General features: G+C 46.0%; 1 protein-coding gene across 1 annotated transcript; it reads right to left on the bottom strand.

The window, feature by feature from the left end:
* Window positions 1-4,711: 4,711 nt before the first annotated feature.
* LOC103627325 (glutathione S-transferase T3) lies at window positions 4,712-6,320 on the bottom strand. The gene is made up of 2 exons (XM_020537757.1): window positions 5,643-6,320; window positions 4,712-5,571 (listed from the first exon to the last, which is right to left on the bottom strand). Exons 1-2 carry the CDS (start codon window positions 6,090-6,092, stop codon window positions 4,969-4,971), a joined length of 1,053 nt encoding a protein of 350 aa, XP_020393346.1. The 5' UTR covers window positions 6,093-6,320; the 3' UTR covers window positions 4,712-4,968.
* Window positions 6,321-13,806: the final 7,486 nt, after the last annotated feature.

The raw sequence follows: 13,806 nt of genomic DNA on the forward strand, positions 1-13,806 counted from the left end.
GTGTCTAATGCATGCCATCATATGGCATGTCATATGTATCGTGTGTGCACATATGCCATGCGTCATATACCCGAACCTCCTAGTCCACACACGCCCGCGAAACCATGATGACCGGTTCTGATACTACTTGTAACACCCCGTCCACTATCGGACCGTCGATACTTACTTCTATCATCTCTCTATGGTCATATATTGTACACACATACCAACACGAGTTTTTTTTTGCGCACTTTGTCCTCACTCATGCACACATGAGAAAACTTCCCGATTGGTCACATATCCTAAATTGCTCTAAGTCAAGCACATTTAACCTGGATGTTTTTTAGATAGGATTCTGAAACGAAGATACACCTTATTTTTATGAGTACTCTATTAATTTTATTAAGTCTTGGACATGATATCACCACCCATCTAGATCAGGATTTAAAAAAAAAAACTGGCAATGTTTGGTGCCACGCCGTGCAATGCAGTCTCGGCATGGCATTTGGAACTGAGTCACGCGCGCCGCAATGTACTGTACTGTGTTGCTCGTACGTACAATCCTAGTAATCCGTATGTTCTAGGATGGAAGTCGTTCGATTTTTTTACGCCAAGTTTAATTGGCTTACTTTATTCAAAATATTTGTGAAAATATAGAAAAAATAGGTTGATAGTTAAAGTAAATTATATGATAAACTAAATCAAAATGAAAATAAATAAAAATTATAATTTTTTTTAAATAAGACGAACTAGTTAAACTTCTTCTTAGTTAGGGTCATGTCAACAGCGGGCGCCGGGCGGGCAAGTGGGCTGGTGTGGAGTGCTGCAGTACAGCGTCCTACTTCGCCATCAGTCTCAGCGCCATCGTCACGTGGGCTGGTGTTTGTCAGCACCTCCCCACCCCCACAAGATGTCTCAGCGCCATCGTCACTAGAGCAGGGCTCTTTTTTTTCACATGGCGCTGGGCTACTTTAGCTTATCCTCTATTTTTTTTCTCATATCACTTTTTTAGTCATATCATCAACATTTTATCCCTATTTTTTTCATTTCTCGATGAGTTTTCCCTATATTTTCTCTATATACCTCATTACAACCATAAAATATCATTTCCTATACGTACTTTTTATTTACTAACAATTTTTTATATACTAACAATTACTCATACACCCATTGTCATATAAATGAACTATTAAAAGGAGTGAACAGTGACACGCTATATAAGGTAGTGTTTGGTTGAAAAGCCAAGTAGAACGGAGTCATTCCGTCCCAGTTTTATTGTTGTTTGGTTACAAAGTAACTAAAACGGAATGACTCCAATTAGGGAATATTCTCCTCAGATCTGGAACCATTCCGCTCCAAAAAATCAACCGAACGGAGCCGCTCTGTTCCCATCCCGCTCTCACAGTCACGCTCCGTTCCGTTCACTCTGCAACCAAACAAAAAACAGAGCCGCTCCGTTCCAGATTATCAAACACAGAACAGAGCGGCTCCGTTCCTAGAATCAGGAATGGAACGGCTCCGTTCTACTTGGCTCCTCAACCAAACACTACCTAAGAGGGAGAGGAGGGCAAGGGGGGCATCGCCAGGGCCGGCCCTGAGCCTATGCGAGGGAGGCGACGGCCGGGGGCCCAAAATTATTAGGGGCCCAATATTTAGTATCTATAACACTATATAACACACAAGTTTACACTTTACAAAACCTATTCAACCAAATAACCCACACACCTATAATATTTACGAAATCCATCAAACAAATTGCACTCATATTTAACATAACATCAAAATTAACGGTTCATATCATTGAATAACATCATCTATTTTGCTCACTCAAATCTAACGAACAATATTATTTGATCATCCTTTAGCCCTCCCCTCCTCGCGTTCCCACCGCCATCAATCCCTCCCCTCGCGCCACCACCGTCATCGTCCACCCCTCTCCTCCTCTTCACAGGAATGTAGCGTTAGCACGGGTTATATGCTAGTAGTAAAATAGTATAGGTAGCCAACAGGGCGGGAGGGCAGGGCACACGGATGCACGATGCACACAGACAACGTGGCACGCGTTGCCCACTGCCTAGTCGTCACGCTCACGTCCAAGAGCGTCTATGAGACCACACCCTCCATGTGATCGTTGTTCGCCATCTCGCCGATCCAACCCTCCAGGATTCCAGACACGCATGGTCGAGCAATCAGAATTTAAGTTATTCGGCGATCGTCGTTCTTATTTTTCAACATGCGAAGTGCTAATTTGTACCGATGTATATTATCTAGCTTCTTAGATTTAAAAAAACTAATGTCAATACACATCACCATTTATTTACGAAGTATTAATATGCTCCACTGTATAATATAGAATATTTTTAAAGTCTAGAGGGCCCACCACGATCAGTTCGCACGGGGGCCCTCAAAATCATAGGACCGGGGCTGGGCATCGCTGCAGGCGTGGGACGCCCCCCATACAGGCGCCATGCAAGGGCCCGGGAGGGCCAGCGGTCACCGCTGCAGCCAGACTTACTGGTACTAACGCTGCTATTATTTTAGTACTAGTAGAGTACTAATCATCTCGCTGCTAGAGGTGGAGCAATTGGCCTGTCTCTAATCATCTCTGGCGGCCTCTGTTTGGAGTGAGTCAGATGCGCCTGAACCATCCGACTGTGGAAACGTTGGTTAAGCTGTCTAATCTGGATCGGGCTAACCTGACCGGCTGATGACCCACCGACCCACCCGGGCACCGCCAGCCGTCCAAAGAGCAACGAAGAACCCTGCTGCTGTTTGCAGGCCGGTCTACGGGTCATGCCCCGGGGCTTGTACATGTCCGCTCCTTTTTGTTTGCACGCTGCTGGAGCCATTGCTGCTGCTGTTTGCACACTGCACTCCCCGTCCCATAGCAAGTGACTACAGTTAAGTAAGGAAAACATAATCAAGTAAAATACAAATGGTTACAGTTTCAACTATGATTAATAATAGGTCTTTCACCGACACATGTCCGTGAGTATCAGGTACTCTAATCTCCATCTTCTTCTTCTTTTGCCAGGGTACCGTATGATGCTTCATAGGCTTCTTCCTTTGACCTATATCCCTTGTACGTAGCATGCTCCCTTAAGCCATTCACCTGCGCACACACGCTCTGCCCAAGGTGGAGAAAATTGATGAACCACGTATCTGGTCATGACAACTCAAGGTAAACGCTTGGCAACAATACTAATATATAAGCACCGGCTATTGTAAGTAGTTACGGTAAGAATAATCATCATTAGCATAAGAGCATAAGCTCAGTTTGTTCTTAATACAGAGATGGCGGCGTTGTTGCTGGCAACCGCTCAGAATTAACAGGAACAGAGTATAAATTTATTTATTTTCATAAGAGTAAGAATTAAATTAAATAAAAATCAGTTGAAGTTCACACCACACCACTGGCATAAGGGCAACGATTCAGAACTAAATCAAATCAATAGGTTCACAGTCAGAACCATCAAGTTAACACCACAACAACCATCAAGGCTGATCCATGAGTTTCATCACAGGAGCCATATGCGTTAGTTTCTGATAGTTACATAGCACAAATGAAATCAGTCCAACAGGATAATACAAGTAGAGCAGAGAGACGGCACCAATGAAGCATGTCACCGGATAGAGGAGGCACCATATATATCAGGAGCTGTGTGGCCTTATCCCAAAAGCCAGCAAAAGATATGACACTACTAGAGCAGAGCTTGCCAACTCGGCCGGGATGCGTCACGATAGCACAAGCCTCTCATCCCACAAAAGCTAGCAAATGATATGACACTACTAGAGCTTGCCAGTAGTAGGAGACACACCATGAGAGAACTAGCGTCATCCCACAAAAGCCAGCAAAAAAAATATAACACTAGGAACTTAGCAGTAGCTCAGTGGTATGCTCGACGGTTGCGAGCTAGTCGGTCTTGAGTCGATTCCTATGCGTTTCCAAGATTTCCTACCATTCGATCAGGTGGGAGGCTCTTCCCATGGCGACAGTCAAACAAAATATGACACTACTAGATCTTGTTAAGAGGTGAGGCGCCATGCATGAGATCGAGCACAAGCCTGAACCCACAAAAGGAACGGTGATCACTATATAGATGTCAGCAATAGACGGATCAACCTGCCACATGCATGCACATCTGAGAGTAGTAGTCCTTGGCTAGCTAGGTCCTTAGCTTAGCCACAACACCCCATAAGAATTCAAAATCTACATGCATGTAGCATTTCATACTTAAAAAGCACAGAGTTATTTTACAAGCGGCTACCTCTGTCTGAAAAAATATTATATGCCAGTTTAAAACTAAACAATTCTAAACCTGACTAAATCTATTAAAAATAGTACCGACATGTATGACTTTAGATAAGTGCATTAGAAAATATATTTCTTGAAAATAATGATACTTATTCGACATTCATTTTACATGATAAATTAATTGCGGACCTAGGTACGCACGCTCTCGTGACATGATCGTAGGTTCGTCATTATCTGAATCTAGCCGCCGGCAAGGGACGGAGGTAGCGATGGTGCAGGCAGGGTTCGAGCCTCCCTAAGGCCGAGTCCAGTGCACAGCCTCCCTCTCGCCCCTGCCACGTCAGCTCTCGCCCCTGCTGCTTTAGTGCACAGGCTGCAGCAGGCTACCGCCTCAGACGATAGCCACGTCAGCTTTTCTGTTTCAGAATTAAGTAATTCACGCGGATTTATTTCAACGCTAAAAAAACACACAACATAATATTTTTTATTGAATTAAAAATTACAAAGTACATAATAATTAAAATAAAATGACATGATAATTAAAATAAAATTACATAACTCTAATCGGACTCCTCGATCTCATCCTCATCTTCCTCCTCTTCACGTTCCGCTTCCGGTTCCTCTTCTTCGTCATCTAGCAGACCAAGTTCTTTTTCGACCATCTTTACGGCTCTGCCATGGATACGTCTTTCAGCCGGGTCCATATCTCTGGTTGATCGGCCCTTTAGAATGTTTCATTGCTTCAAAAGCTTGGCCTTCACTAATCCACCCCACAAGTTCTTCATTTTGAATGCTTCACTTGTTGATTCGCTGCTCGTGGCTTCCTTCCCTTTCCCCTTCGTCTTTGTCTTTCCCGCAGCCGCCTTTGCCCTATCATGCCCCACTGGTCGGGGCACTTCCTCCTCGGTGTCTTCAGTGCCTCCAGAACTATATTCACCAGAGACTCCGAGTCGGGTTCTCTTATTCGCAGTCGAATCAGATCCACTACCAAGATCATGCTTTGCTGACCACTTGGGCTCGTGGCGAACAACTTGCCACCAATGATGGCGCTTAAATGGATGCCCTATTTTACCCTCGAACCTCGCCATTGTTGCATCCATGACCATTGCATCGTCAGCTCCGCTCTGACGCAACCTTTCTTCTTGGAGGTAGAATCCATTGAACTTGGTCACCTCCCGGTTGTAGGTGACCCAATGATCTTTAAGTTGCTTGGCGGTTCGATGACGGATAGGGTCGGAGGTGGAGTTATATGTTGCCGCTATTTGGCCCCAGAAACTTGATCCGCTCTTATTGTTGCCGGAGATGGGATCATTAGAATGCATAAACCAAGCATTAACCTACAATAAAACCTATAATATAAGTAAACTAAAAAAATCAAGATTAAATAAATGAGAAACGATTCACTCACCAGCTTTTCCTCGTCTTCCTTCGTCCACTCTAGCCTCTTTGGACGCTTTTCCTTCGGCACAGGATTTTCCTCAGCTTGGTTTTCAGATCCAACAGATAAAGGTGCAACTGGAGGAGGTGCTCCATACGTAGGTGGAGCATATGAATGAGGTGCTCCATACGGAGGTGGAGCATATGGAGCATAAGGAGGTACTCCATACGGAGGTGGAGCATATGGAGGAGGGGCGTATGAAGGTATCTGGAAAGAAGCTTGACTTCCGTCCGCAGCAGGTGGGGGAGGGGCATACGAACGTACCGGGAATGAGGCTTGAATTCCGGCTTGGGAAGTTGGAGGTTGACCATATGAAGACGGTGGATATTGATACAAATGATAGGGATAAGGGTATGGTGGTGGACGCGCAACCGGAAATAGTGCACGGGGGAGTGAGGCTGAAACATCGGAGCGACGCATCTAACGGAAGGGTTGTAGGTGACCCATCGGACTGCAAGAGATCCGTGAAGGTGTTCAAATCTGGGGACCAACCCGACATTGTGTGAAGAAAGGGGAGTTTAGAAGAGAAAAATGAGATGGAATGGTGTGTGGAATGAGCTCCACCCGGGTAGGGGTATATATAGAGGGATTGGGGATGAAATTTGTGATTTTTTGCAATTTTTTTCGAATTTTTTGGACTCCAAACGGTCAAAAAACGGCTAGTTGCAACGGCTAGCACACGTGGACCAATCAGATCGCGACACGTGGACCAATCAGATCGCGCCACGTTGCTCTCGCCCCGCCAGTGCCTCGCCTCCCTCTCGCCCGCCTCTCGCCCGGGCGGGCGCTCCAGCGTGGGCGAGAACGAGGCGATACCGCCCGCTCTTGCCGGGCGCGAGCGCCATCGCCCGGCGCCGGCCTCTCGCCCGCCTCTCGCCCGCGGCAGCGGCCTCTTCTCGCCCGCGCTGCCGCCCGCACTGCCACCAGCCTAATATTGCTTCGAAGCCCATAGAATCTTACTTAAACCTTCTCTAAAATTTGAAAATTTACATAATATAATGTACAAGGATCTTATATACTGTATTGGTTTAGTTCATCCTCTTTTTTTTAAAAAAAAATAAAATAAAAACCTGGCTTCGTCCCTGAGCCGCCAGGCAGCTGTGCAAAAGCAAAGCCAAAGCTATTTCGCTGCAACGGACAGAACGGACAGAAAGTCATGGGGCCGGGGAAGATGATTAGAGGAAACAGGTAACAAACCATGAGAAGAATGGACGTGCGTGTGCATCACGGTACACGGTGCCACGAAACGAGTGGTCGAGCTTCATCAACGCTAGCTGCCCTGTGGTCCTAATAATGTGCGCGATTCTCGCCACACGCTACGCACAGGCACAGCTGATGGGGGACGGAACGGAGAAGCTGATGGAGACGCTGGAGTGGAGTAGTGAAGGCCGCGGCAAACCCACATGCCACTTCTTGGACCCATCCTCTCGTCTTCTCGTGCCTTTTCTTAATTATCTGTTTCCATGGTCAGTGAGAGTGAACAAATGAAGGCCGCAGTGCATCTTCTTCGTTGATTCGCATGGATGCATGAAGCACCAGATGATCTACGTACGTACCCGTGCGCACATATAAAATCCAGACTTTATCATCTTTAGACAAAATTTTCATAACTAAGCTTATTGTTTGCTAGAATAATCATTTCATGCCTTATCCCAAAAGCCAGCAAAAGATATGACCCGAATCCCATGTACGCAACCTGAACCCCTGGTAGGTGCAGGACCTCCACATATACAAATCGGATTCCCGAGTAGGGATCCGAACCCCCCCACCCCCTCCCGTATGGGGTTCGGGTCGCCAACAAGGGCTCCTGGTGCTCCAGAGCAGAACATGCCCCTAGGCTCTACTCCGAACCCAGGCAGGGGTCCGGTGACGGTGACGCCAAGTGGACGTTGGACACATGGTGCAAACCTTCGCATGGAAACAAGGCCTTAGCTAGTCCGTATTAAATGCAAGGCAGACATGGCGTGCTCTGACCAACCATAAGGCATTGGCAGGCTTGTGACAGGCCTATGTGACCTCCCTGCATGATACTGAGGCGCAATGTAGCATGACAACACCATGCACATTAAATGCCCACTCAGAGCTCCGTGTGTTACAGAGGTCGTGGAAGACACCATCAGGAAGCGTCGTTCGGTTGGCTAATGAGTCCGCTACAGTGACCGACCGAACGTGACAACATATGCACCTACGCACGTCAACGTGCCAGTCTACGCTGCAACCCATACCAGAGTCTTCGTCCATACGTTCAAAAGAAAGGGTCAATGAGAGTCTGGTCGGGAAATCCGCACGACGACCAAGAGAAGATATGTAAAGGAGATGCTAAAATCCGCACGACGACCAAGAGAAAATCTCTGTCCATCAACATTATTAATTGTTCCATGTAGTATGTTTTATTACTATATTCCTGGGTCCACCTGTAGGGGATCAACTTCCTTGTATGTGCCCCTCTTGGACTATAAAAGAAAGTGAAAGGGAATTAGGCTTACACCTAGTTCTTAAATAATTTTGGTGGTTGAATTGTCCAACACAAATAATTGGACTAACTAGTTTGCTCCAGTGTATAAGTTATACAGGTGTAACAGGTTCACACTTAGCCAATAAAAAGACCACAAGTTGGGTTCAACAAAAGAGCAAAGGGTCATCCGAAGGCACCTCTGGTCTGGCGCACCGGACTGTCCGGTGTGCCACCGGACAGTGTCCGGTGCACCACCGGACAGTGTCCGGTGCACCACCGGACATGTCCGGTGCACCAGAGGACTCCAACTCGAACTCGCCACCTTCGGGATTTTCCAGAGGCACTCGCGCTATAATTCACCGGACTGTCCGGTGTACACCGGACAGTGTCCGGTGCGCCAAGGAGGAGCGGCCTCAGGAACTCGCCAGCTTCGGGAAACTCCAACGGCTCGTCCGTTATAATTCATCGGACATGTCCGGTGTGCACCGGACTGTCCGGTGCAACTCCGGTGCAACGGCTATCTCCGCGCCAACGACTACCTGCGGCGCATTAAATGCGCGTGCAGCGCGCGCAGAAGTCAGGCGTGCCCATACTGGCACACCGGACAGTAAACAGTACCTGTCCGGTGTGCACCGGACATCCAGGCGGGCCCACAAGTCAGAAGCTTCAACGGTCAGAATCCAACGAAACTGGTGACGTGGCTGGGGCACCGGACAAGTCCGGTGTACACCGGACTGTCCGGTGCGCCATCGAACAGACAGCTCCACCAACGGTCAAGTTTGGTGGTTGGGGCTATAAATACCCCAACCACCCCACCATTCATTGCATCCAAGTTTTCCACTTCTCAACCACTTACAAGAGCTAGGCATTCAATTCTAGACACACCAAAGAGATCAAATCCTCTCCAATTCCACACAAGGCTTTAGTGATTAGCGAGAGAGATTTGTCGTGTTCTTTTGAGCTCTTGCGCTTGGATTGCTTCTTTTCTTTCTCACTTGTTCTTGTGATCAAAACTCCATTGTAATCAAGGCAAGAGGCACCAATTGTGTGGTGGCCCTTGCGGGGAAGTTTTTGTTCCCGGTTTTGATTTGAGAAGAGAAGCTCACTCGGTCCGTGGGACCGTTTGAGAGAGGGAAGGGTTGAAAGAGACCCGGCCTTTGTGGCCTCCTCAACGGGGAGTAGGTTTGCGAGAACCGAACCTCGGTAAAACAAATCCGCGTGTCACACTCTTCATTTGCTTGTGATTTGTTTTGCGCCCTTTCTCGCGGACTCGTTTATATTTCTAACGCTAACCCGGCTTGTAGTTGTGTTTTTATTTGTAAACTTCAGTTTTGCCCTATTCACCCCCCCTCTAGGCGACTATCAATTGGTATCAGAGCCCGGTGCTTCATTAGAGCCTAACCGCTCGAAGTGATGTCGGGAGATCACGCCAAGAAGGAGATGGAGACCGGCGAAAAGCCCACTACAAGCCACGGGAGCACTTCATCGGAAGAGTCCCGCACCAAGAGGAGGGAGAAGAAGAAGAGCTCCTCCAACAAAGGGAAGGAGAAGAAATCTTCTTCTCACCACAAAGAGAAGAAGGAAAAATCTTCTTCCCACAAGCCGCATCGGAGTGAGGACAAGCCAAAGAGGATGAGGAAAGTGGTCTAATACGAGACCGACACTTCATCAACATCGACCTCCGGCTCCGATGCGCCCTCCGTAACTTCTAAACGCCAAGAGCGTAAGAAGTTTAGTAAAATCCCCCTACACTATCCTCGCATTTCTAAACATGCACCTCTACTTTCCGTCCCATTAGGCAAACCACCAACTTTTGATGGTGAAGATTATGCTGGGTGGAGTGATTTAATGCGATTTCATCTAATCTCTCTCCACAAAAGTATATGGGATGTTGTTGAGTTTGGTGCACAGGTACCATCCGTAGGGGATAAAGACTATGATGAGGATGAGGTGGCCCAAATCGAGCACTTCAACACTCAAGCGACAACAATACTCCTCGCCTCTTTAAGTAGAGAGGAGTATAACAAAGTTCAAGGGTTGAAGAGCGCCAAGGAGGTCTGGGATGTGCTCAAAACCGCGCACGAAGGAGATGAGCTCACAAAGATCACCAAGCGGGAAACGATCGAGGGGGAGCTCGGTCGATTCCGGCTTCGCAAAGGGGAGGAGCCACAAAACATGTACAACCGGCTCAAGACCTTGGTGAACCAAGTGCGCAACCTCGGGAGCAAGAAGTGGGACGACCACGAAGTGGTTAAGGTTATTCTAAGATCTCTCATTTTCCTTAACCCCACTCAAGTTCAATTAATTCGTGGTAATCCTAGATATACTAAAATGACCCCGAGGAAGTTATCAGGAATTTTGTAAGTTTTGAGTGCATGATCGAAGGCTCGAGGAAGATCAACGAGCTTGATGATCCCTCCACATCCGAAGCTCAACCCGTCGCATTCAAGGCGACGGAGGAAAAGAAGGAGGAGTCTACACCAAGTCGACAACCAATAGACGCCTCCAAGCTCGACAATGAGGAAATGACGTTCGTCATCAAGAGCTTCCGTCAAATCCTCAGGCAACGGAAGGGGAAGGATTACAAGTCCCGTTCCAAGAAGGTTTGCTACAAATGTGGTAAGCCCGGTCATTTTATTGCTAAATGTCCTATATCTAGTGAAAGTGACCGAGGCGACGACAAGAAGGGGAGAAGAAAGGAGAAGAAGAGGTACTACAAGAAGAAGGGCGGCGATGCTCATGTTTGTCGGGAGTGGGACTCCGACGAAAGCTCAAGCGATTCCTCCTCTGACGAGGACGCCGCCAACATCGCCGTCACCAAGGGACTCCTCTTCCCCAACGTCGGCCACAAGTGCCTCATGGCAAAGGACGGCAAAAAGAAGGTTAAAATTAAATCCTCCACTAAATATGAATCCTCTAGTGATGATAATGCTAGTGATGAGGAAGATAACTTGCGTACTCTTTTTGCCAATCTTAACATGGAACAAAAGGAAAAATTAAATGAATTAATTAGTGCCATTCATGAAAAGGATGCCCTTTTAGATTCTCAAGAGGACTTCCTTATTAAAGAAAACAAGAAACATGTTAAGGTTAAAAATGCTTACGCTCTAGAAGTAGAAAAATGTCAAAAATTATCTAGTGAGCTAAGCACTTGCCATGAGATGATTGACAACCTTAGACATGAAAATGCTAGTTTAAATGCTAAGGTTGATTCACATATTTGTAATGTTTCGATTTCCAATCCTAAAGATAATAATGATGATTTGCTTGCTAGGATTGAAGAATTGAACATTTCTCTTGCTAACCTTAGAATTGAGAATGAAAAATTGCTTGCTAAGGCTAAAGATTTTGATGTTTGCAATGCTACCATTTCCGACCTTAGAACTAAGAATGATATCTTGCATGCTAAGGTTGTAGAATTAAAATCTTGCAAACCCTCTACATCTACCATTGAGCATGTTTCCATTTGTACTAGATGTAGAGATGTTAACATTGATGCTATACATGATCACATGACTTTAATTAAACAACAAAATGATCATATAGCAAAACTAGATGCAAAAATTGCCGAGCATAACTTAGAAAATGAAAAATTTAAATTTGCTAGAAGTATGCTCTATAGTGGGAGACGCCCTGGCATCAAGGATGGCATTGGCTTCCAAAGGGGAGACAATGTCAAACTTAGTGCCCCTCCTAAAAGATTGTCAAATTTTGTTAAGGGCAAGGCTCCCATGCCTCAGGATAACGAGGGTTACATTTTATACCCTGCCGGTTATCCTGAGAGCAAAATTAGGAGAATTCATTCTAGGAAGTCTCACTCTGGCCCTAATCACGCTTTTATGTATAAGGGTGAGACATCTAGCTCTAGGCAACCAACCCGTGCTAAGTTGCCTAATAAGAGAACTCCTAATGCATCAAATGAACATAGCATTTCATTTAAAACTTTTGATGCATCTTATGTTTTGACTAACAAATCCGGATGTTCTCCTCATATGAGAAAAACCAAGATCCCCAAAGAGCGATCACATTCGGGGATGGAAATCAAGGTTTGGTCAAAGGTTTGGGTAAAATTGCTATTTCACCTGACCATTCCATTTCAAATGTTTTTCTTGTTGATTCATTAGATTACAATTTGCTTTCCGTATCTCAATTGTGTCAAATGGGCTACAACTGTCTATTCACTGATATAGGTGTCACTGTCTTTAGAAGAAGTGATGATTCAATAGCATTTAAGGGAGTGTTAGAGGGTCAGCTATACTTGGTAGATTTTGATAGAGCTGAACTCGACACTTGCTTAATTGCTAAGACTAACATGGGTTGGCTCTGGCACCGCCGACTAGCCCATGTTGGGATGAAGAATCTTCACAAGCTTCTAAAGGGAGAGCACATTTTAGGACTAACCAATGTTCATTTTGAGAAAGACAGGATCTGTAGCGCATGCCAAGCAGGAAAGCAAGTTGGTGCCCATCATCCGCATAAGAACATAATGACGACCGACAGGCCACTGGAGGTCCTACACATGGATCTATTCGGCCCGATTGCTTACATAAGCATCGGCGGGAGTAAGTACTGTCTAGTTGTTGTGGATGATTATTCTCGCTTCACTTGGGTATTCTTTTTGCAGGAAAAATCTCAAACCCAAGAGACCTTAAAGGGATTCTTGAGACGGGCTCAAAATGAGTTCGCCTTAAGGATCAAGAAAATAAGAAGCGATAATGGGACGGAGTTCAAGAACTCTCAAATTGAAAGCTTCCTTGAGGAGGAGGGCATCAAGCATGAGTTATCTTCTCCCTACACGCCACAACAAAATGGTGTAGTGGAGAGGAAGAATCGAACTCTATTGGACATGGCAAGAACCATGCTTGATGAGTACAAGACTTCGGATCGGTTTTGGGCCGAAGCGGTCAACACCGCTTGCTACGCCATCAACCGGTTATATCTTCACCGAATCCTCAAGAAGACATCATATGAACTCCTAACCGGTAAAAAGCCCAACATTTCATATTTTAGAGTTTTTGGTAGCAAATGCTTTATTCTTGTTAAAAGAGGCAGAAAATCTAAATTTGCTCCTAAAACTGTAGAAGGCTTTTTACTTGGTTATGACTCAAACACAAGGGCATATAGGGTCTTTAACAAGTCCACTGGACTAGTTGAAGTCTCATGTGACGTTGTGTTTGACGAGACTAACGGCTCTCAAGTAGAGCAAGTTGATCTTGATGAGATAGGTATTGAAGAGGCTCCGTGCATCGCGCTAAGGAACATGTCCATTGGGGATGTGTGTCCTAAGGAATCCGAAGAGCCTCCAAATGCACAAGATCAACCATCCTCCTCCACGCAAGCATCTCCACCAACTCAAAATGAGGATGAAGCTCAAGTTGATGAAGAAGAAGATCAATCAAATGAGCCACCTCAAGATGACGGCATAGTTCAAGGGGGAGATGCAAATGATCAAGACAAGGAGGATGAAGAACCAAGGCCGCCACACCCAAGAGTCCACCAAGCAATCCAACGAGATCACCCCATCGACACCATCCTCGGTGACATTCATAAGGGGGTAACTACTAGATCTCGTGTTGCACATTTTTGTGAGCATTACTCGTTTGTTTCCTCTATTGAGCCACACAAGGTAGAGGAAGCACTTCAAGATTCGGATTGGGTGGTGGCGATGCAAGAGGAGCT

The sequence above is a fragment of the Zea mays genome, chromosome 5 (assembly GCF_902167145.1).
Source record: "Zea mays cultivar B73 chromosome 5, Zm-B73-REFERENCE-NAM-5.0, whole genome shotgun sequence".
Taxonomy (NCBI): Eukaryota; Viridiplantae; Streptophyta; class Magnoliopsida; order Poales; family Poaceae; genus Zea; species Zea mays.